Here is a 23,961-nt window from a genome sequence, read left to right as displayed (position 1 = left end):
ACGAGTCGGCTCTCCGAAGCGAAATCAGCAAGACCGGTAAAGACAATCAAACGACTTCCAAAATGAGGGCAAAGTTGCAACTAGCGCCCTGAGCTTTCAAGGAGGTCCACTTGCAGTTCTTCCGCCCACCGACGGACACTTTCGGAGAATGAAGCTTTTTCACTTTTACTCCCGTTCGAAGGAACGTTGGATGCCGTGACGGTGACTACTTTGATTTGTTGGGCATGTTTCGCGCTCCCAAGTCGCGTTTTCGTCTCCAATGGTGCATTTTGTCTAGTTTTTGTTTTTAAAAATGAATATTCCACGTTCGTTCTTGACTTTTGTCGCCGCTTTGCACTGAGTTAGTTTGAAGGAGTGGTCTTGTTGTGTCGGAGGAATGAGAGCAGAAGGAAGCTCTTGATTGATCATCTATTATTTCTTTCTTTCTTCACATTATTTCTTCGCCTATTTATTCACATGTTTACATACAGTCAATATTTGTTTACGTATTTATTTATTCATTCACTTATTTATTCTATTTATCCACATATTTACATGTTTATTTATTCACCTACCTGTATTTATTTGCCTATTTATGTATTCAGATATTTACAGATGGATTTAATATGTATTTATGGTATTTATTTATTTATAATGTATTTTAGATTCATTGAATATTTCTCTTAGATTTATGTAATATTCATGTAGTATTTATTAAATATTTTATTTATTCTCATTATTTATTCACATATTTACATACAGTCCATATTTGTTTTATGTATGTATTCATTCCCATATTATTTAATCTCCAATTCATTCACATATTTACATATGTATTTATTTATTTCTATTTTATTTTATTGACTTATTTATTGTTGCAGCGGTTGTGAAAGCGCTATATGACTCAAGATGTATTGTATTGTATTGTATTTGACTACTGAATATAGTGGCACAATGTCAAATTGCAATGTATTCTTTTGCAAGCAGATTTCAGGCCCCATTTTGGTTGCAAAGCTGACTTTAATTGTGTTCTTTGATGAACGTCACATTGATGTGCTATTTTTCTCCAATTGACACGGGTTCGAAATGACTGTCAATGGGGCTTTTGCGCTGGTGCGGCTGTTCAAATTTGGACCAATCATACAAGGCAATACATCTTGATTGCGTGGCCTTCAAATCAGGGCGCTGTCACATTGACCAAGCACAAATTGAGCGAAGTTTTAATGACTATTTAGTTTGAAGGTTGTTTTATTCTTCTTCATTTTTGCAGCCAATGACGCTAAACCTCAATTGGGATTGACAAACAGCTCCAAACAAGGAAAATCCCATGACTGGAAAGTGTCCTTGAGAATTTTCAAAGGCGCTTGGAAATGAAATGTTTTTTTATTATTACAGTAAAGTCTCGTTATATCGATATCGGATATATCGATAGTCCCGGTTATATCGATACTATTTCTATGCACGCACAGAGAACATTACACGCAAACAGGGTCGGATATATCGATAGTCCCGGTTATATCGATATTTTTTTCGGACTCCCTTGAATATCGATATAACGAGACTTTACTGTATTATTATTATTATTATTATTTATTATTATTATTGTTGTGCCTCCTATTTGGAAAACAGGAACTAACAAATACTTGTGTTTCTCCATAAGTGTTTTTTTGTTTTTTTTCATATATTCATTAATATATAGTTCATTTAGCTGGCTATCTATTTGCTATCTATTAGCTACCTATTTGCTATCTATGAGCTAACTGGCCGGCTAGCTAGCTATATGGGTGGCTAACTATTAGTTATGTAGCTAGTTGTGTAGCTCAGCTATTAGCTGTCTAGCTCGCTATCTATTGGCTATCTATTAGCTTTCTATTAGCTATCTATTTGTGATCTATCAGCTAACCATATAAATAACATAACCCGGTCTGCATATTTTCACCTCCGCAATATCAATCGTCTCCGTCCCTCTCTCACCCCTCACACCACTGCTATCCTCGTCCACAGTCTCGTCACCTCCCGTATCGATTATTGTAATTCACTTCTTTTCAGGGTCAATCAAAAATGTCTCCATAAACTCCAACTAGTCCAAAATTCCTCAGGCCGAATCATCACTAGAACCCCCTCCCTCCTTTCACCACATCACTCCTGTCCTCCAACAGCTCCACTGGCTCCCTGTTAAACTCCGTATTGAATTCAAGATACTTCTGTTTACATTTAAAGCCATCCATAACCTTGCCCCCCCCTATCTGTCTGACCTAATTCAAATCTCCGTTCCTTCTCGGGCCCTCAGATCCTCTTCCTCCCTCCACCTCTACACGCCCTCTGACCGTCTCACAACGATGGGGTACAGAGCTTTCAGCCGCTCCGCACCTAAACTATGGAACTCACTTCCACCTAACATCCGCAACATTGACTCCCTTCCTACTTTCAAATCTCACCTGAAAACCCACCTGTTTAAACTTGCTTTCATGGTCTAATTTATTCTGCTGTTTTTATTATTTCTTGTTTTATGCATGATTTTACTGTTTTGTGTGTTGTCTTTGTTGTAAAGTGTCCTTGAGTGTTCAGAAAGGCGCTTGTAAATTAAATGTATTATTATTATTATTAACTGGCTGGCTATCTATTAGTTATATAGCTAGCTGTATAGCTGGCTATTGACTATCTATTAGCTAGCTAGCTTTCTATCTATTTGAGTTACTTCTGGGTTGAGCGAACGCCGGCGCATGTGGCTGCCGCTACTCACAAAAAAAAAAAAAAAAAACATCTCCTGTGACTGAAAAGTGACCTTGAGATTTTTGAAAGGCGCTTGTGAATGAAACGGATTCTTCTGATCTGAGTGTGTTTTGGTTGTTTTTGGTCTCCAGGATCAGACTTGTGTTTTTCCAACCAATGTGTGACCTCTGACCCCTCCGAGTAGAGCAGCATGAAGAAGAAAATCAGGCGCTCGCAAGAAGCGCTCTCCGGCCAACGTGAGTATGGCCACAGGCAAGAAAGCGCAAAGTATCCCAGTGGACTTTTGTTTTGTTTTTTGTGATACCTCGGCTTATCAACGCTTTAGCTAACGAACTTATGAACGTTACATTCGTGAGAATATCACCTTGGCATACAAACTACTTTTCGGGACACACTCGGAGCGCCATAATGGCTGGCGGACTAATTTTCAACGGAAGAACACCAAAGCAGACGGCCGCAACTCGATGAACGTAAAGCTAAAAGGCTCCCAAACACAAAATGCTCATGGGCACTGCAACATTCAAACAACGCAAAACTAGACTCACCCTTTGATGACAATGCTTTCATCTTGCCATGAAATGGCCATGCATCTCTTTCCGGGAGGAGTGAGCGCTGGCGCGTGTGGCTGCCGCTGCTCACCTGCACAAGAAAATGTCCTGTGACTGTAAAGGGTCCTTGAGAGTTTTGAAAGGCGCTTAGAAATGAAATGGATTATTATTTTTATTATCATTATCATCATTATTATCATTATCACCGTTATTATTATTATTATTACATTTCATCACAAAATAATTGACTTGGTCATTGTGTGAAATTCAGCCATTTTCTATGACAGATTATGACCACTGGGGGGCAGTAGAGAACATGTATACGTATCATAATGGTCATGTATGTATGCGTGTAATAACAATAATAATAATACATTTCATTTCTAAGTGCCTTTCAAAACTGTCAAGGTCACTTTACAGTCACAGGATAAATTTTTCAGTGGGTCAGCAGCGGCAGCCACACGCGCTAGCGTTCACTCAACCCGGAATAACTCAAATACTGTAGATAGAAAGCTATCTAGCCAGCAAATAGATAGATATCCAGCAAGCCAGCGAATAGATAACAAATATCTAGCGAGCTAGCTAGACTGCTCGATAGCTCGCTAGATAGCCAGCTATAGTTCATTCCTAAATTATAGATGATGTTCAGATGGAATTTATTATTACTGAACCAATGTTCAGTTTTGTGCATTTAGAGGGGAGTAGTGTCTCAAAATGGATGAATACATGAAAAAAATAACACAAGTAAATCTACTGACTGCTGTATGCTGCTCTCTGTGACCCGCTGTTGTTGTGACACAGTCCTCTACCGTCGTGGCTGTTGCTGCCATTTGCGGCATTTTTTAAGATTCGAAAAAAAATCTGCGTCTGCGTAAAATGGACAAAGGTAAATACAACCACTTTATTATATAGTACAGTTTAGTTTTTTCATTACAATCCATTAGCACATGTAATATATCTGAAATAAGATTTCTTTTGTGTTGTTTTAAGGCTTATTTAGTAGAAAATGAGGTTTAAAGGGGACCTGGGCAGGCACGGATTATTCTCATTTGAATGGTTTCCTATGGGAAATTAATATTTGGAAGATCATTTTTCCTGACACACACTTTGTGGGAACCAATTAGGTTCGTGAGCTGAGGTATCACTGTATTTCATGATAATTTGTTCCCTCTTTTGGATTGGGCAATATGATGATGATGATGATGATTATGAAAGCATGAGTGTCAAACATAGGGCCCACGGGCTGGAACTTGCCCCCAAGGAGGTTTGATCAGGCCCGCAGGATCATTTAAAAGTGCAAACAAAAAATTGCACAAACGACATGGATTTCATATTTGCTATCTGTTAGCTATCTGTTAGTACGTCTTGCTGGATATGTAGCTATCTAGCTCTTAGCTATATGGTGCATCTGGCTGTCTATCTATTAGCTATCGATTGGCTAGCTGGCTAGCTTTCTATCTATTTGAGTTACTTCTGGGTGTAGTGAACGCAGGCGCAGGTGGCTGCAGAAAGACTGATCCTGTGACTGTAAAGTGGCCGTGACAGTTTTGCAAGGCGCTTATAAATGAAATGTATTATTATGATGATGATTTGTTGTCTTTTTATGCCCCGCCCCCAGGCTGGGTCCTGTGCCGAAGATGCGAGGACGACCCGGCCTTGTTTGGGGACAAAATCACCGTGCGGGGCGACATCTTCTGCCTGGTCAGCTTGGACTTGGTCTTCTATCTATTATTACTGTATCTATGAGCGAGCTAGCTAGCGAGCTTTCTATCTATATGAGTTACTTCCTGTCACGGTTTGCGAGGTGGTGATGGCGGGTTCGGATCCCAAAAAGCAGGCAGGAGGGAGCAGGAGGTTGTTTGACAAATTGTATTAAAATAAAGTCAGCAGGAACAAAATGTAAAACATCAAAATGATCTGAATTGAAAAAAATACAAAGTAGCAAAAGAAGACCAAAAGTAAAAGCCCGCCAAGGTTAAACAAACACGTACACGATGCATGCTGCAACCAAGCAGCAAACAAACAATGAATCGGCACCGGATGATCGTGCCAGGTGTCCTTTTAAGTGTCATTGATTATAACGACCAGCACCTGCGAGGCTGCCGGCAGGGCTGACGTCGCTACCCGCTGGTCGCCAATCTGATCGGGACGACCAGCACCTGTGCAGGTGCAGGCGGGGCCGACAGCGCCCCCCGTTGGTCGCCAACCAGATCATGACACTTCCAGGTTGAGTGGAACCAGCGGCGGCGGCCATGTTGACGGCGACTGACGGCGGGCGCGTCTTGCAGGCGTGCAAGAAGAAGGGCGCCTGCGTGGGCTGTTACGTGAAAAGTTGCCGCAAGACGGCGCACTTCCCGTGCGGACGCCGCAGCGGCTTCGTTTCGCACTTTCAGCAAAACTTCCCGTGAGTTTGCCGCCGCCGCCGTCGTCGAGCGCGACAAAATGGCCGCCAGCGCCGACAAAGATTGAATTGATCCAGAAAATGCAAAGTTGCGCGAAAGGCGTGCGATTGGTCCAAAGGTCAGACTGTCGCCGTGGGAAAGCCTTCTTGTTGTCCATCTGAGGTTTTGAAGATGGAGCTTGAAGACAAGCGAGGACATCTCCAAATGTATTCCGTCAAGTGGATCGTTTTGGGCCGTGATCAACTACAGCTTGCATTTTGTCAAGAGAAGCGTTTCCACTCTGGTTTTTTCCCGATGTTACTGCGTGTAAACCTTTCCCGTCCTCCTTTTTTTTGTACGTCATCTATGAGTGTGCTTTTTTTTCCATTCTGTTTTGTTTTCTCTGATGTCTTGTTGGCGCCTGGTTTGACAGCCTTTCCGCTTTGCTGCTGTTTGCTTGAAGGGAGGGCTTCTTTCCAAATAATCCATCCTTTCCTCCTTGAAAGCTCCTTCTGTTGAAAATTCTACAGTATAGTGATAGCTTGGCTTACCAACTTAATTGCTTCCCAGAAAGTGTGTGTAAGGTGAAAAGTGTCGATTCCCATAGGAAACCATTAAAATGCCAATAATCCGTTCCCAGGTCCCCAGAAAACATCATTTTCAACTAGCCTTACCTTATTGATGTATCTTGTTGTAGCTTATTTATGACCTTACCTTATTTACCTTATTTATTTATGGCCGCGCGGCCGCCATCTTGATGTGCCTGTAGGCCTGCCGATGCCAAACACATCCTTTTTCTTCTGACGCCTTCCTGTTGGGCTTTTCTTTCATCCATTCATATTTTGGATTGATGATGTCACTTTCCCTTTGAATGATGAGGGCGTGTTTCAGTGGATGGTTTTCAGTTAGCGATGACTGTTCATGTCGTTTCTGAAGCACCAGTTCCGATTCAACGATGTCAATTGCGCTTGCGATGACGAACGCTTGCTTGTGCTTTGAACACATTGGAGAGAGAGCGCCGTCCGCCCTTTCATCTGCTGTGAGCTCATTTGACAAGAAAGCTGACTGAGTTGACATTGACACTCACTTTTGAACGAAGATCCAAGAAGTGCCTGGCACGCCGGTTCCGAGAGGACCGACCGACCGTCATTTCATCTGTGCTGTATGTCACGCACATTAGCATCTTTGCGACAATGGATTGTTTGAAAACCTGAAACGGCACTTTCCATTAGAATCCACGTCATTTTGATTTCGGTGCCGTTTGATGTCGAAACAGGTCGACGCCCCCTTTTGAATAAGCGGACGAGTAAAAAATAATCAGGTTGATTGGACTTTGCGGAGAGAACAGCTTCTCATTTGATACATTGTCATTTGCAATCAAACAATAGCATGGACCAAACAGTCGAATATCAGTGCTACTATGACAAGCCCATGCAAACGTTAGCATCAATATACTTCTGAGAGAGCCAGCCGAAAGCAAGCGTGGAAGCTAATGAGCCGTGTGCAGGCTAGCTAGCAGTAACCTTGCATCTGCACTCGGCAAGTTGATTTTTATTCTAATGGTTTGGCTGGCTTTTTACCAATCGGGAGGAACTGAAAACTATTCATATTCATCTTCACATGATGAATATTATCACAAAGTTATTTTGAATGATACATCACATTTAGTCCAAGGCCAGATCTTCTACATGAGGATGACAGTTGAACAGTCTGCGTCTGTTCACCTCAGATTGACCCCAGATTTTCCGCGCTTCCATTGCGGGCCTTGTATTCCGCCAACTAAGCGTGAAACTTTGAAATAGGATCACTTGTATTCTGTCTCTTCTTGATCTGCTCAAAGGTGGAATGGTCTGGAAACATAAGCCTGATGTGGAGTAGGGATGGCCAAATCATTGGAAGTGATGAAACGTGTTGAGGCGCCACGTGAGCGCGTTGGCCTCACAGTGCAGAGGTAGCGGGTTCAATTCCAGCTCTGAGCTCCCAGTGTGGAGTTTGCGATGTCCCCACGGGCCTGCCTGACTGTTGTCCATGTACACGATTCCACTTTTCAGGATTCCACAAACATGCACGGCTGGCTGATTGATCACTCCCAATAGTGCCGAGATGTGAATGTGAGCGGGGATGCTTGCTTGCTTGCTTGCTTGCTTGCTCGCTCGCTTGCTCGCTTGCTTGCGGGGATGCATGTGGGCGGCGCCCTCGCCTCATTGACGCATTTTGACAGCTACTGGAGCAACTTTGCAACTCCGCGGCGTGCGCCAGCACCCCCGCAAGTCCATGACGATTGGCGCAGATTGCCACAATCCTGACACATATATAGTTAGAAGAAGAAAAAGAAGAATAATGATAATGATAATAATAATACATTTCATTTGTAAGCGCCTTTCAAAACTCACAAAGTCGCTGGATCAGTTTGGGTGAGCAGCGGCAGACACATGCGCCTGTGTTCACTCAACGCAAAATAACTCAAATAGATAGAAATCTAGCTAATAGCCAGCCAGTGAGCTAACAGATAGCAATAGATAGCCAGCTAACGCTATCTATTAGCAAATAGATAGCGATCTAGCTGTATAGATAACTAAAGATAGCCAGAGAGCTAATAGAGAGCCAGCTAGCTAACTAACTAACTAACTAACTAACTGTCTCGCTCCATCAAAAGGACATCAAGATTGATGTACACGCACACGCACAGGGAGAGTCAAACGGCAACATTTTGTTGGGCCTGCAAGAAAATAAAGTGAAAAAAAAGTGTATAGGAAGCCTCGGGTCTTTGGGTCGCTAGCTGCTTCCTTTGGCATCTTTGCTGGTTTCTGTCGGGGCCAAAAGAACTCCATGAGGCAAAGCGGCCACTTCAAGCAGGAATGGTTGCGCCATTTCGCCACTACCAAGAGGCCAGCCAGCACTGTTTTTGATTCGGAGGAATCGGTGAAAAGGTTTCTTCAGCCAACATCTGTACTTTTTGGAAGGTGTCGGACGTTTGGCTCCTCACCCGAAGAGCTTCGGCAGCAAACTATGGTTGTGCTGGTTGCTAAGGCCAGAGCTACCAGCACAGCTTTAGTTTGCGGACAAAGCTTTTGGGATGAGGAGCATCGTGGGCAGCATTTTCACAGCCCTGCGTCATTCGGCGGAAAGGTTGCTGCTGTTGGGACAGTCTGCGGCTTGGAATCGAAGCGGATCACCGTTGGACAGGAGATGGGAGACTTTTGGTCTCTTTTGGTCAGTGGACACGACAACTTGGTGTTTGCTTTCAACCTTTAGCTTCTAGCAGACGTGCACATTCCTCCACGACGTCCCTGATCCACTGGAGTTTATTTGGTCTTTCGACTTGAAGATGGCAGCTCCTGTATTTTGTTTCTTCGACTTCTTCCTTTCCTTTCCTTTCCTTTCCTCTCCCTTTCATCGCGTTGCTGCTGTGAAATGTCCATTTCTCCACAGTGAGACTCCTGGAAGGTCAATAAAGGTCACTCCAATGTTCCAATGTTGCAATGTACAGCAGGCAAAATGGAAAGGGTTGTGCGCGCGTGTTTCAAAACAGATGTTCACCAAAGGATGCACGGCGCCATGACGACCGGCTCATCTCTGATGATGCCTTTTCCATCGATGACATGAAGGCGCAAAGAGCAAAGGGGCCGGCCGCCTCACAAGGACCCGGCGGCGCTCTATGATGACCTTTGGCTGGAGGCTGCCGGAAGGCAAAGGCAAAGGGCTACAGGCAGAGCGCCCGAACAACCTCAGCCCGATTCGACCATCTCAATTGCGCTGGCGGCGCCATGTTTTTCTCCCGCGCCAGCTCATCCTCATCCTTCACAACTGAATGGCAAAGAATGTCAAAGTCCATGATGCTAATGTTCGCGATGGAGCACAAAGATGCTCTTCAATCCGTGACAACACTGGACCTTCTACCTTCCAGTTGAGGCACTCTCAATTTGATTGACACTTGCATGGAATAAAGTGCCTCAATTCTCGCCACGTGTCCGTCTGCATCGCCTGCAATCCGCTCACGCAAAAAAAAAAAAAAAAGATAAAATAAAAAGAGGTGGAAGCGACCTCCGCGAGATGTCGTGCCGAAGCACCTCCAAGCCTGCCCGCCAAAGAAAATAGGACCCAAGTCACGTTTGCAAATGCAGCCAAACGTCACACATTCTTTCCAAAAACCTGTTTGAAAATGGATTGGTTCAAAAACTGAAACGGCACTTTCCATTATAATCCATGTCATTTTTTTTTTAATCCGTTCCAGGGCGACTTTTCAAAGCACTTTTTAACTTTGACAGCATAATGCTAACCCGAGGTCATGTGTAAAATACGACATCAAGTACCATATGCTTTGTTTTCAACATAAAAACCTCTCTATCTGTCTTCCATGGGGCGTGTTGGCCCCTATCCCCGCTGTCTTTGCGCAGTCGGCAGGAGACGTCTTTGGACCAGTTTCTCACCAATCACAGGGCACACTAACCTTTCACAGCATTCCCTGACCTTTGCAGGGGAAAAAACCACGCCATTTTGGGTGCAAAACCCAATTGGATGAGAAGCAAGACGTTTGAAAACTCAGCTTTGACTGTAGACCTCTTTTCATCCATGGATGGATGGATGCGAAGGCTTTACCATTGATTGGAAAAGTTAGCCTGTAGCAGATGTGCACATTGACGGCTCTCATCCACCGGTGAAAAGAAGGCTTTGATTCTCTCCTCGTTCATCCTCAACTGCTCCATGTCATGAAGTGTTGGTCGCGTAGGGTTCACGGCGGAAATCGTTCAGATTGCACAACTCTCCATGTTTATTTGTGTGTGACATTACAGTCAACACAAAGCAGAATATTAAACACAACGGGAACATCAAAAAAAAACAAAGCATGGAGAGTAGTGCAATCTTAGCGCCTTTCCCCCATGTACTACACGTCAAATGGCGAATGACATGAAGCAGTTGTAGATGAGAGAGGAGAGAAGCAAAGCCTCTTTTTCACCGGTGGATCAGTGCCGTCGTGGCGAAATGTGCTACAAGCTACATGTTGAGCGCAAACACCAAGCTTGTAAATGTATCCATGTGGAAATACTGCAACAGAGTACATTGTTTCCAAATGACACCTGCATGGTGCTTTGTCGGCAGACTGCGTGCGTCAAGCTGAAGGCATGACATCAATCTTCTGCTTCTTTAGCCAATCAGTGTCCTCCATCTTGAGAGCTTTGATTGGCATGTTTGTTTTGACCAAGCTGTGACGTCCGATGCCCTTCCTGACACGAGCCTCGGGATGTATCCGGGTAATTATGTGTCCCACTGTGGGACGATCAAAGGCTTGATTCTGATCATAACAATAATAATACGTTTGATCTCCAAGCGCCTTTGGTAGGCACCCAAGGACACTTGATGATTAAAAGAACAAAAAACACATTTCATAGTTGAGTGCATGTATGCTGACATGTCGTCCATTAAAAAAAAAACTTCCAAGTGGGAAATTCTTTGTAATCTCTGGACCAAGTCAGCACCGGGGGAGGGAGGGGCCGCGGGTGGACAGGAGCACCTCAGCTATTCAACTAGGCCACTCTGGTCCAGATCTGATCCTTTATTTTGAAGTCAAAAGCCTCTGAAAAGCGCCATCTGACCTCCTATCCACTGTGAACACGTATGTTGTATCCATTTTTCAAAAAACTTCCAAGTGGGAAATTCTTTGTAATCTCTGGCCCAAATCAGCAAAAGTGGCATCTGACCTCCTTCCTCACTCCAATGGATGTGAACGTGCATGTTGGTGTTTTGTGTCCATTTCAAACAAACTTCTAAATGGGAAATTGTTGGTTATCTCCGGACCGAATCGACACTGCATGGTGGGGAAACTACAGCGGTCCCTTTTTTTCTGTGCCAACACAAAGTGCATCTTGCAATTCAGTCAACCTTTTTCTGCCTTGATTGTGTGACCATGTTTTCAATCAAATTCAATCTGCTGAGTGCATGTTAACTTGGCCATTACACTCACTAATTCGATTAGAATGAAAGAAAAAAACAAAGTATTGCATGAAGAAAATATTGTAGAAACTGAGTCAAAGCAGTGCACGAGCGGCCTGACGTCACTTTTTTGTTGTTTTCTATGCAGAACACCCTGACCCTCGATACCCCCCCCCCCCTCAATGAGGGGGAAAAAGGAAACAATGTATCAAAACATAAAGAGCACACTGTTGTCTGGCCAATCCGTTTGCAGAGGAGTAGTTCAAATTGCAAGTTGAAGGCAGCATGCAGTGCCTTGGATAGTGCTTGGAACAAAGCAACAGTGGATGGATGGTAACCTTGTTTATTCGTCATTTTGACCTTGATCTGCACCCTGTATAGCAGGGGTCTCAAGCTGAATTTAGATGGGGGCCGCTGGAGGCAGAGTGTGGGTGAGGCTGGGCCGCATCAGGATTTCCACAAGAAAAGCATAGATAAAACATTCCAATGTTCTCAAAATCTTTATTTTTAACACACAAAAAAGGAATAAATGAAAAAATGAATAAAAAAAATAAATTAACCAGTAATCAATAAATAAAATAATGATCATGATAATAAGGCAGATACAGACGACTGAAAAAAACACATTATTTTCATAAAGGTTCAAATGTCTGTATTCACAGTTCTTTAACTTTCTTCACATCCAGAAAATCTTGAACATGAAGTGTCGTAAACATGGCTTCTCTTTCCGACTTGTTCAAGTTTCATTCGTCTCAATCAAGCGGGCCGCACTAACATTCATCTTTCACATCAAGGCGGGCCGCAAAACATTCTTTCTTGAGACCCCTGCGGTATAGCGAGTATATATTCCCTGGTATTCAATCAAGTATACACTTAGCAGAGAAATCTTTTGGTTCATAACAGCACAGTATCATTTGTTGTTGTTTTTTCCTCTCTTTTGTTGATGCGTGCATGAAGCAAGCCCAAAGACGAGCGGCCTGTCGTCACTTTTTCTTTAATTTCCAGAACATTCTGACTCTCGATACTCCCCCTCAGAGGCTGCAAAAGAAAGTTGTCTGCATGGACAAAAAAAGGAAGCGCACGAGCGAAGGACAAATTCCAATGAGGAAAAACCACAACCCGACATCATGTCAGCCTGTAAAAAAAAGACAGTCGACAAATATTTGTCTCTCAAAAAGAAGAAGAAAAAGAAATAAAAATCGGTGACTTGAATTGGAAAAGATAAGTCAAGAAATATCACCTTATATGAACGTTATTGTTTTTTGTTTTTTTTTCTCGCGTGGGCATTTGCTCGGGGGGGGCATAACAGGTGAAATATTTGTTGATTGATGTCACGCCTTCAAGTTCACGCAGTCCGACAAACCACGAGGCGTCATTTGAAGAAAAAGAAACCCGTTTCCCTTGACTGAAAGTGTGCCGCATGGAGAGTTTTGAAAGGTATTGCGATGATGACGATGAGAGTATTTGACGCATCACGATGACGATGGCGGTATTTTTCATGCAAGTACAAAGAGTTGAGCGTCCAGCACGTTCCAGTCACGACGTGGAACATGTGGGGGAAAAAAAAACAAAAGAAAAGACTTTTCTTTTTGGACTCATTCAATGTATCAAGAATGAAAGCACGTTTAATCAGGATACATTAAACACGACACTTTACCATTAAGGAACAATACACAGAGCCATAAAATGAGAAATCAATCAAATAGCCGTTTCAACTCCAAACCCCGAATGGCATTTGAAACAGATTTGAAAGTATAGGACGTGTCTTTTATTGACTTCTAAATGACACCTTTTGTAAGGCTCCCGTGATTGGAGTCGCGCCACGACCAAAGTCTCCCGATTGATGTAACTAAACATGTCCAATCTACAGCAGCGGACATTAGGGGGGGCAAATGATAAAAACAACGTTTTATAGATGCGCAATGAAGATGTGCATGTGAAAACTGTGCCAAAATGCTTCATCAGATGAATTGTACATCGTGTCAGGTGGAAGAATATAGAAAGAAAGCAGACGTCATTTACTGACACAAGTGTTATGACTATAGTATAGAGGGTGGCTGCATGTGATCTTTACAATTCGAGTCCACGTGGGGCTTTATGATGATTGTTTTTTTTCTTTCTCACAGAGGAGCGAGTCATGAGTCGTCATGACGCGCCGGGGGTCATCATAAAGCCACGCCCTCTCTTACAAAGCAAATTGGATGTCTCGCACAAGTGTCGCACCTCCTGGGTATAATTGACCGAGGAGGCGCGCAACTCCTGAGTAGTTGCTTGTTGTCACATTTGAGACAAGAAGTCTTTTTTTCCCTCGAGGTCAAAGATGAAGAAGAAGAAGAACAAAGCCCTCGGACGGCTTGTGCTGATACTCTGCGGCGTTGCTACCCTGCTGGCAATCGGTGAGATTCTTCCCTTTATCTTGATGAAGAATCAGAATCAGAATCACAAAGCCTTTAGTACTCCCACAATGGGGACACTTGTCGGAATTTGACAGCAATTTGAAACCAAGCCAAGTGGAAGATGACAAAAAAAAGCAAAAACTAACTCGTTGCTGAAAAAAATAAGAAAAATCACTCCAATCCAAATTAATTTACTACCAAAAATAATGAATGTACAATCTACAAGAACTTGTAAATGCAAAAAATATATAGTTGTGAAAGGCGCTTATCAATGGAATGTATTATTATTATTATTGCAAATTTCCCCATTGTGGGACGAATAAAGGTTTTACTAATTATTATCATAGTATGATTAGTATTATAGTATTATTATTATCAGTATTATTATATTAGTATTAGTATGATAGTATACTTTGTATTATTATTATTCTAACCAATGTATGTATATTTGAAATGGACGTGGTTTATTGCGTGCGTGCGTGCGTGATTTCGACCACGGATTTTGACGTGCGACTTGAAGTGAGCGGGAGCAGTCGGCTGCTCTGGGCGGCTCCCAAATAGGAGCCGTCTCCAGTCGATCACCTCAACGAGCCGCTTCGTGCGCGAACGACACACCAGACCGCCATCTGTTGCCTGCCTTCTTGGCAAATCTTGCCCACCGCCGCCGAAAAATTCAATGTGTTTTCCTAAAAATTGGTTTTGCATTCAAGGAAGATTCTTTTTTGGCTCAATCTTTCTTCTTCTTCTTTTTTTAAGCAATGTGAAGGGTGTCGTTTTCTGTGTAGCTTTATTTCTTGTTTCTATTTATATAGGTATTTTTATGAGTGTGTCTATGCTTGTCTGACTCAAGTGTCCTTGAGAGCTTTGAAAGGCGCTTGAAATAAAATGAATTTTATAAAAAGGTATTTTATTATTATTATTACTCATTTTCGGGGCTGTCTTCTGAAATGTGTCATTGTTTAAGATGAAAGAAACGTTTTAGATTCCCCCCAACCCTTCCAAAACACGATTCGGATCCTTAGTGATGTCATCATGAATATGCAAATGTTGAAGATGATCTGGAATTAATTGTGAGGCGTTGGAATCAGCGGGTGCGTTTCAAAGATGTGAAACATCACCGCACTGTGCATCAGTCACAAGTTCAACAGCTTCACCTGGCGGCCACCAGAGGTAGTGCGAGGTGGGGCGTTTCCCCTGGCGGTCGCCGGAGGTACTGCAATTGCTCCAGCATCCCCCCGCCTCCCTTGACACCCTATGAAATTCAAGTGAGGCGTCTTTGGTCACATTTCCAAAGACCGTAACTACCTGAATTTTTTGTTTTGCATTCAAGGAACATTCTTTTTTGGCTCAATCTTTCTTCTTCTTCTTTTTTTAAGCAATGTGAAGGGTGTCGTTTTCTGTGTAGCTTTATTTCTTGTTTCTATTTATAAAGGTATTTTTATGAGTGTGTCTATGCTTGTCTGACTCAAGTGTCCTTGAGGGCTTTGAAAGGCGCTTGAAATAAAATGAATTTTATAAAAAGGTATTTTATTATTATTATTACTCATTTTCGGGGCTGTCTTCTGAAATGTGTCATTGTTTAAGATGAAAGAAACGTTTTAGATTCCCCCCAACCCTTCCAAAACACGATTCGGATCCTTAGTGATGTCATCATGAATATGCAAATGTTGAAGATGATCTGGAATTAATTGTGAGGCGTTGGAATCAGCGGGTGCGTTTCAAAGATGTGAAACATCACCGCACTGTGCATCAGTCACAAGTTCAACAGCTTCACCTGGCGGCCACCAGAGGTAGTGCGAGGTGGGGCGTTTCCCCTGGCGGTCGCCGGAGGTACTGCAATTGCTCCAGCATCCCCCCGCCTCCCTTGACACCCTATGAAATTCAAGTGAGGCGTCTTTGGTCACATTTCCAAAGACCGTAACTACCTGAATTTTTTGTTTTGCATTCAAGGAACATTCTTTTTTGGCTCAATCTTTCTTCTTCTTCTTTTTTTAAGCAATGTGAAGGGTGTCGTTTTCTGTGTAGCTTTATTTCTTGTTTCTATTTATAAAGGTATTTTTATGAGTGTGTCTATGCTTGTCTGACTCAAGTGTCCTTGAGAGCTTTGAAAGGCGCTTGAAATAAAATGAATTTTATAAAAAGGTATTTTATTATTATTATTACTCATTTTCGGGGCTGTCTTCTGAAATGTGTCATTGTTTAAGATGAAAGAAACGTTTTAGATTCCCCCCAACCCTTCCAAAACACGATTCGGATCCTTAGTGATGTCATCATGAATATGCAAATGTTGAAGATGATCTGGAATTAATTGTGAGGCGTTGAAATCAGCGGGTGCGTTTCAAAGATGTGAAACATCACCGCACTGTGCATCAGTCACAAGTTCAACAGCTTCACCTGGCGGCCACCAGAGGTAGTGCGAGGTGGGGCGTTTCCCCTGGCGGTCGCCGGAGGTACTGCAATTGCTCCAGCATCCCCCCCTCCCCTCATACGCTATGAAACTCAAGTGAGGCGTCTTTGGTCACATTTCCAAAGACCGTAACTACCTGAATTTTTTGTTTTGCATTCAAGGAACATTCTTTTTTTGGGTCATTTCTTTTCTTTTTTTAAGCAACGTAGGGGAGGAGGTAATCATTTCACGCGCTGTCTTCTGAAATGTGTCATTGTTTAATTTAGACATCCACGACCTGTATTTGTGTTTTTCTAGGACAATGTCAGTGCCAAACAGGCTGGCAATCGTTCAAGAACAAATGTTACTACTTCTCCGAGGACAAACTGTCGTGGTATGACGCTCACACCTTCTGTTTATCAATAAACAGCAACTTGGCGATCATACAGGACATTGACCAATGGGTGAGGCGCCATATCAGCCAACTGTAAACATATCGACCATTTTGTTACTGGATTGTCTTCTCGATGAAAAAAAGTTTCTTCTGCAATCATCTGTACTTCTTTGAAGGTGTCGGACGTTTGGCTCCTCATCCGAAAAGCTTCGTCAGTGAACTAAAATGGCTCGCTAGCAACTGTGGCAGTTGTACAGGGTCGTGGATGGAGAGCAGGATGGTTCTTCCGCAGGAATGCAATCAGACCTCGTGTATATATATATATATATATATATATCCCTAATGGACAGGTGGCGGTGCCAGACCTGTGCTCTGATAGGAGGTCCCTGCTCCAAGGTGGGAGCAGTGGACTACTCCCTGAAGCTAATCTGATGATTGGCCTGAAAGTGGCAATCATCAGATTAGCTTCAGGGAGTAGTCCGCTGCTCCCCCCAACCTTCAAAGAAGCACAATTGAATGCCGAAGAAACCTTGTCATCAATGGACCAATTCCCGTATGACTGGGAGCTGACACAGATGCATTGTCTCGTCATTTCACCAGATTTTTTTTCCCGCCAAATACTTTGATTTTATGGAGCACCAGTTAAACAAGCGTGCGGCTTCATCACCTCTGCCGCTCAGTCGTATGTTGTGTGTTTATGTTCATGTACCATATCTTGTAGGAGTGGCTGGAGACTCAAATGGGAGACCAACATGTCTGGCTTGGCCTGACAGATGGAATCACGGAGGGCGTGTGGCTTTGGCTGGACGGCAGTCCTGTAAACCCACAAATAATGTATGTCATTTCCTTCTGTAACGTCATTGCAAGCTTGCCATGTCTGCCTGGGTGCTTGAGTGGAGCAATACAACAATCCTCCCTCGTTTTTCGCGGCTCATGGGGACCGAGACCACCTGCAACAGTCCAAAATCGGGGAAGTCGGGTGGACCAGTGATTGGGTAGCACCTGCCATGTGGCAATGGGTTGCAAAACAGTTTTTCACAGCTGCCAACCGTGAATGAAAAATACAAACTTGAAAATATATATTTTTTTTCATCAGGAAATGGGGAGAAGGTCAGCCTGACAACTGGAATAACAATGAGGATTGTGGTCACCTACGACACTCGAGTCCAGCCTTGAATGATCTTGACTGCTCCAAGGGGTTAAGATACATCTGCGAGCGAACCAACCGTGAGTCCATCCACCATTGTTTCTTTTTTGTTGCATTTTGTTGGAATCCAGCTGCGGCGTGACAATAATCAGTGACTATTCAGAGGACAGGCCTCTCCCAATTCTCCATTTTACTGCGAAACCTTCCTTTGATTAGCATGACTGATTTTCAAGAACAAATTTGAAAATGACGGTTGTAAAGGAAGCCCAGTGCTTTTTGTCGTTTTTTTTGAGTGGCATCAAAAGGCCTTTTTTGGCGACTGAACTGCCACCGCTTATCCGCACACAACCCGCAATGTTTTCCCTCAGCCAATTCAACGGTGCAACGGTGTGATCTGAGGAATGGATGGAACGAGTACAGCTCCCACTGCTACAAGCTGAAGTGGGAAACCCCAAAGAGCTGGTCCATGGCCCGTGATGACTGCGTCCTAGAGGGCGGTGACCTGGTCTCCATCGCCTCTGATCGGGAGGATTGGTACGTGACCAAAATGTTGACTCCTTACCGGATCGACACCTGGATCGGACTCTCCAATCTGGTAAGACAAAATGGCTCGCTAGCAACCGTGGCAGTTGTACAGGGTAGTGGATGGAGAGCAGGATGGTTCTTCCGCAGGAATGCAATCAGACCTCGTGTCAGCTCCGAGAGGGGAACAATACGAGCTGGTCTGACGCCCTGTCGCTCAACTACACCAACTGGGTACAAGGTGAACCCTCAATGTAAGAAGATCTCATTGCTGCCTCATGCCTGCTTCGCCGAATACGTCCGAGCCGCTTTCCTCTTTCTCCGAACAGCACGGGCAAAGTGGGCTCCTGCACGACTGTCGTCAACAGTCTGTCCGAGAGGTTTGGCAAGTGGAGGTCACAGCCATGCCTTCCCAAGCGTCCGTACATATGCAAACGGCCACTGGACAGTAAGCGGCGCCGTCATTTAACAGCACATTACACAGAAACGCGCACTCATCATGTCCGTCTCAGCCATCTGTCCTGACGGATGGCTGGGATTTTCCAGAAGCTGCTACTTACTGGGAAGCAACACTGACCAGCTCCTAAGCTGGTCCGATGCCTCCGCCAGATGCTCCAATGAGGGGGCTCACCCGCTCGTCATCAACAGGTACACTGGGCACCTTGGGGGTTCGAACGGAACAAATGTTGTTGTTCATACTCTTCTTTTGGTACGCAACAATAATACTTAGTGGGTGTCGGTTGGGTGGAGACTTCCGGCAGTCATCTTTTAACCTTGGCAACTTTGAATGTGGACGGCCCGGTCGTCGAGGGGTTAGCCACTTCACAGTGCGAGGCTGTGAGTTAAAACCCAACTCCATTCCCCCCCGGGCCCACCAGGGTGTCCTCCCTCATTGAAAAAACATGCACGGCAGGCTGATTGGGCTGATTGAACATTGAAAATGAGAGCCAATGGTTGTTTGTCTCGGTGTGCCCTGCAATTGGCTGGTGATCTATTCAGGGTGTCCCCAGAGACTGGTGGAATGGGCCTCGGCAGAGAACGTTGAGGTTCCTCATTTGTTCTGATTTTAACTGTCATTTTTTCTTGCAGCCAATCTGAACAATCCTTCATTACTGGCAAACTTTGTGACTTTCGACAAAATAATGTCTTGGGGATGTGGATTGGTTTATCAGGTACACGATTTACTTTTCCTCATCTGTCTATTTTTGGATAATAGATTGCAAACGCCTTCAAAAGGCGTATCCAAATAGCTGGCAAGGTGCCGTAAGCTATTTGCCCAGCAAAATGGCCTCCTTTCAGTTTTTGGAACGAATAGAGCTTTAAAAATTTTGATGCATTTGTGTTCGATCGTTCCAGACGGGGGAGAAAATGGGACATTCCAGTGGGTGGACAAAACCCCCGTTGACTACACAAACTACGGAACCGGATGGCACAAAAACGCTGCAAATAAAGTGAACTGCGGATTCATCTTCACAGGTAACGTTCTCGTTCACCAAACGTTGACCAAATTCAATGACAAAAGCCAACACGTCTCTGCTGTTGACGCCAAAAGGAAACGATGAAGGAAAATGGGAAACCATGGGCTGCTCCTCGAGGCACGGTTACATTTGTGAGAAGACAGGAAGTCAAAACCCCAAAGAGACTCCAGCACCAAGTGAGTCTCACAGATGCTCCTCCTACAACAATCTTGATAGCTTCAAGATTTTCTGATCGATATTTCTCCACTTAGCTTCCTACTGCGACCCCGACTATCTTCCCAATGGCAATTTTTGCTACCAATTCCAAGATGGTTGGACACAATCATGGAAGGATGCAGAGGCTTATTGCGTGGCAGATCAAGGTCACCTCGTCAGCTTTCAGACGCAGAACGAGGTGAACTTCTTGAAGGGTGAGCATTGAGACTGTCACTCAGGGATTCGTTGCAATGTACATCATTGGATTAGATGAGATTACATGAGAGCAACCTTCATCTCGCAGCGCAGAAATTCACAATTCACAGCAGCAAAGTTGTGAAAGGAAGAAAAAGTCCCAGAACAAAATGTAACACCCTTTTTTTCATTCTGAAGCCAAAGTAAGCGACGCGTCACCTCTGTGGGTGGGACTCAATGACATTGAGAACAACCAGTTCACTGACGGAACAACTCAAGTAAGTGAAACGCTTACAGGTAGTTTTGTTGAAAGAATCTCAGAAAACTCATTATCATCATCAAATAATCATACAATTAAAAGTCAACAACATTGCAACTGGGATGCACAGGGATTTATCCAGTGGGAAGACCCGAAGGCCGGGAACTGCGCTGTCATGAAGCCTTCGGGTCAAATCCTTTGCCTCGACTGCACAGCCAGATATGGTTTCATCTGCAAAAAAGGTCCAAAACGTCTTCACCCTTTCTTTGCATGTTTTGTAATACGCTCTCTGATATTTCACAATTCTGCCATTGTTGCAGCCAAGGCTCAGGGGCAGCTTATCCAGCTACCAACATCAGGACCAGGTGGATTTCGCAAACACTGCTCGTCCTTCCACCAAGCAATTGGTGGTCAAGAAGCCTTTTTGTTGCAGGTTGGAATCAAAAATGCGGCTGGTGGATGGAGGATCCCTTTGGTGACTTTTGCTACCTGATCCGTTACCTGGCGGCGAGGCCCTGGGATGATGCGCGAAAAGACTGCCTCGAACATGGTGGAGACTTGGTCAGCATCACCGACCCCTACGCACAGGCTTTCATTCAAGGTACAGCAAGCATTTCGTGTGTCTGCTAGAAAGTTCTGGGTTCCATTCCCAACTGCCTTGCTTTCTGGTTCCCAGTTTGCATGTTTTTGTATCCCGGCGGAATCCTAAATGACATTCCCCTGTTAGGTGAGATTAAGTCGAGCCCAACTGGGATCTCCCTGTGGACGGGTGGCCGCCATGGAGATGACTGGGCGTGGACTGACGGCTCCCCTTTCGGATACAAACACTGGAGTGCAGGTGCATTTCAACGTGCTGTCATATTTTTAGGTGACAATGTTACGAAACGGAGTGCTTAAAGATCTTTATTTCCTTACAGGAAAGCCAAATGACTACAAGCAAGACAACTGTCTTTCCATCGCAACTAACAACGGCTACTGGACTAACGATAACTGTGCTAACAAGAGAGGGTACATCTGCAAGCAAAGAGGTAAAATGCAACGTTCCCATCGTTGCAAATACATGTAGCTACAATCTCGTTTCATTTTCAGCACATATGTCGTCGACGCTCCTCGGACAAAAGACTGGTCCACAACTGGGAGGGACAGGCAAGAATAACTGAAGACTTATTGAATTATAATTTGACCTGGTGAAGCCTCGGCCACGGTCTTTTGGTCTTTCTCAATCATATTTTATGTAAATCATGCAATGAAGTGTGTCTTCTGCCAGATTATTACTCCTTATTTTTGACCTGGTGAAGTCTTGGCCACTGTCTTTTGATTTTTCTCAATATTAATCAAGCAGTGAAGTGTGTCTAATGCTATATTTAGTCTCTTGTATAATCTATCTTATATACAGTAGAATTTTTAGTAAACCAGTTTCTCAATATTAATCATGCAATGAAGTGTGTCTAATGCCATATTTACTCTGTCTTGTATCTTGTATCTTATATACAGTAGAATTTTGAGTCAACCAAGTGCGTCCTTGATACTGAAGTTACCTGTTAGCCTTGATACAGAGATTTTTGTGGAAACAAATTGATAAAAGATAAGCATTGTTTTGGGGGACTCAAGCCTTGATGTCGCACCATAGTCTTGGTACCTACCGCCTTTCTGATCAAGTAAATTTGTGTGTCAAACAGCCATTGTCTGAATCATTGGTGTGCATTGCACTTACTATTAACATGAATGGTTACTCGTGATTATTAAAAATCCAACCAAACGATCACAATGAAAGCCAACTGCCACCACTTAAAAGGAAAATGCTTTTTTAAATGGTGGATTTGACATATATGACTCGCAAAAAGCCGCGGGGGCCCAGGCTCGAACGCCGTCTGAGAAACTGCCAAATGGAATGAGAAAAAAGGCAAAAATTTGACCCGAGCGGGACCCGCAGATTGCGTGGGAATTTAGTCAGGAATGTAGGAACAATCTGAGGGACTGCAGGGATTGGTCCTCTGCTCCCCCCAACCTGACAGTAGGGAACTATCATAGTTGTGTCCGGCGCCGCCATGTCTGGACATTAGGGATATATATATATATATATATATATATATATATATACCAGTAAGATATATATCATCGATATATATATATAGGGCCGATACTAGGAATGGGTGTCTGTGCTGGACATTCCCACTCTGATGCTGGAGGCTAGTGTTGCACCACTTGGATCCTTCTTTTCCTCTTCTTCCAGCTTGTCAGTGGTCGGTAGCAAATTCTTAGATCCACTACCTTAGAGGCAGGAATCAACTCCTTCCATTCTACCAGCATGTCACTGAGTTCGGTGACCTCTTTGTCTAGGCCTATTCCTCAGCCTGCGGTCCTTGATTGGTTGCTGCGTAATTGCAGACTCAGCGATTTTAGACTGGGCAGAGAACATGTCATTGCCATAGCCATTCCAAAAGGCTTCTTGGGTGGCTCGTTTCACCTCAAGGAACTTTGCCTCGCACTCAGCGGTCAGCCTGTCGACTTCCACTGCAGACACTCTGACCGTTTCATCGTCTGATTCTCTTAGGGCGTTGGCATACTCAAGCCCGGAATCAACAACTTTAGAGAAGTCCATCTTGAAGCTCCGCCATTCATTTGGACCATCACTTGGATCCAGGAATCCAGCCGCCACATAAGTAGTCAGAGCATTGCCTTTTCTGGTGAATGAGGCCTGTGCTTTTGACCGTGCACTCTTGAGTTTTTCCAAGTCATCCATCTCAATTCTGTTTCTGTTGAATGGGGAGCCAACTGTTTGACAAGTGCGGTCCTTGTTGAGGGGCTTTGTTCCACTTTATTGGTGCAATTGGCTCCTTTGCCCTAGATCAACGGGAATTTCAGAAGATTAATAATTGATTGGATTTGGCTTTGGGGTCTGAAACCCAGTTACAGACCACTGTTCCGGGTGGTACAGTTGTTTGTTTGGGGCTAGGCTTATCCAGCAGTTCCAGGTCGGCTCCAGTCAGTCACTGGAGTGTGAGGTCGGCCAGGGCTGGCTGGGTTGGCTGTGTCTCCAAGGTCAGCAAGCTGCTGCTGCACCAGTGAGCGGCGGTTTATGACGGTCAATTTATGTTGCCACGTTTTCCCACCGAAAGGGATCCCAGGGAGACCACACCGATACAACTCAACTCACTCTCGTTATTTATTGTTGATTGAGTTTGAACACAAGGTTGTTTTTTGTTTGGTAGACGAGCACTGAAGTAGGTCATAAACCTGCAAATGCAAACACAGAATGGCCCATATAAAGGTTTTCTGATTCTCATTCTCATAAATGCAAGTCATTCACAATCATTTCTCATCACTACACCTAGATTCATTTATCATGATACTTACATTCATTTCTTTTCATTATACTTTGACATGATGATTTTAGTTTTATATTAGGCAGCTGTG

At 43.9% G+C, this 23,961-nt stretch overlaps 1 protein-coding gene across 2 annotated transcripts; it reads left to right on the top strand.

The window, feature by feature from the left end:
* The first annotated feature begins 12 nt into the window (after window positions 1-12).
* Window positions 13-22,202, top strand: LOC148891989 (macrophage mannose receptor 1-like). 2 transcript variants are annotated; one of them, XM_089007375.1, is made up of 23 exons: window positions 13-201; window positions 1,250-1,317; window positions 2,844-2,948; window positions 4,879-5,664; window positions 13,699-13,968; window positions 16,673-16,818; window positions 17,470-17,582; window positions 17,845-17,975; window positions 18,264-18,490; window positions 18,568-18,671; window positions 18,747-18,865; window positions 18,930-19,065; window positions 19,507-19,589; window positions 19,774-19,893; window positions 19,970-20,071; window positions 20,147-20,305; window positions 20,484-20,563; window positions 20,675-20,786; window positions 20,865-20,909; window positions 20,978-21,145; window positions 21,272-21,382; window positions 21,462-21,572; window positions 21,634-22,202. In XM_089007375.1, exons 5-23 carry the CDS (start codon window positions 13,893-13,895, stop codon window positions 21,702-21,704), a joined length of 2,214 nt encoding a protein of 737 aa, XP_088863501.1. In that variant the 5' UTR covers window positions 13-201; window positions 1,250-1,317; window positions 2,844-2,948; window positions 4,879-5,664; window positions 13,699-13,892; the 3' UTR covers window positions 21,705-22,202. The 2 variants fall into 2 exon arrangements, with proteins under 2 accessions (XP_088863501.1, XP_088863502.1); XM_089007376.1 differs by lacking the exon at window positions 1,250-1,317 and having other exon boundaries at window positions 4,879-4,961.
* Window positions 22,203-23,961: the final 1,759 nt, after the last annotated feature.

This window comes from Hippocampus bargibanti, linkage group LG11 (assembly GCF_051943395.1).
Source record: "Hippocampus bargibanti isolate YZ-2025 linkage group LG11, ASM5194339v1, whole genome shotgun sequence".
NCBI classification, from domain to species: Eukaryota; Metazoa; Chordata; class Actinopteri; order Syngnathiformes; family Syngnathidae; genus Hippocampus; species Hippocampus bargibanti.
The sequence above is the reverse complement of the archived record's forward strand: the minus strand, read 5'-3'. Positions and strand labels throughout refer to the sequence as shown.

What these genes read in the sequence shown, in the direction of transcription:
- LOC148891989 (XM_089007376.1), top strand. Translation starts at nt 13,893, where the DNA reads ATGAAGAAGAAGAAGAACAAAGCCCTCGGACGGCTTGTGCTGATACTC. An exon ending in CAAAGAGACTCCAGCACCAA is followed by an intron (nt 20,072 to 20,146) that starts GTGAGTCTCACA and finishes TTCTCCACTTAG; the next exon opens with CTTCCTACTGCGACCCCGAC. An exon ending in CGCACAGGCTTTCATTCAAG is followed by an intron (nt 21,146 to 21,271) that starts GTACAGCAAGCA and finishes TTCCCCTGTTAG; the next exon opens with GTGAGATTAAGTCGAGCCCA.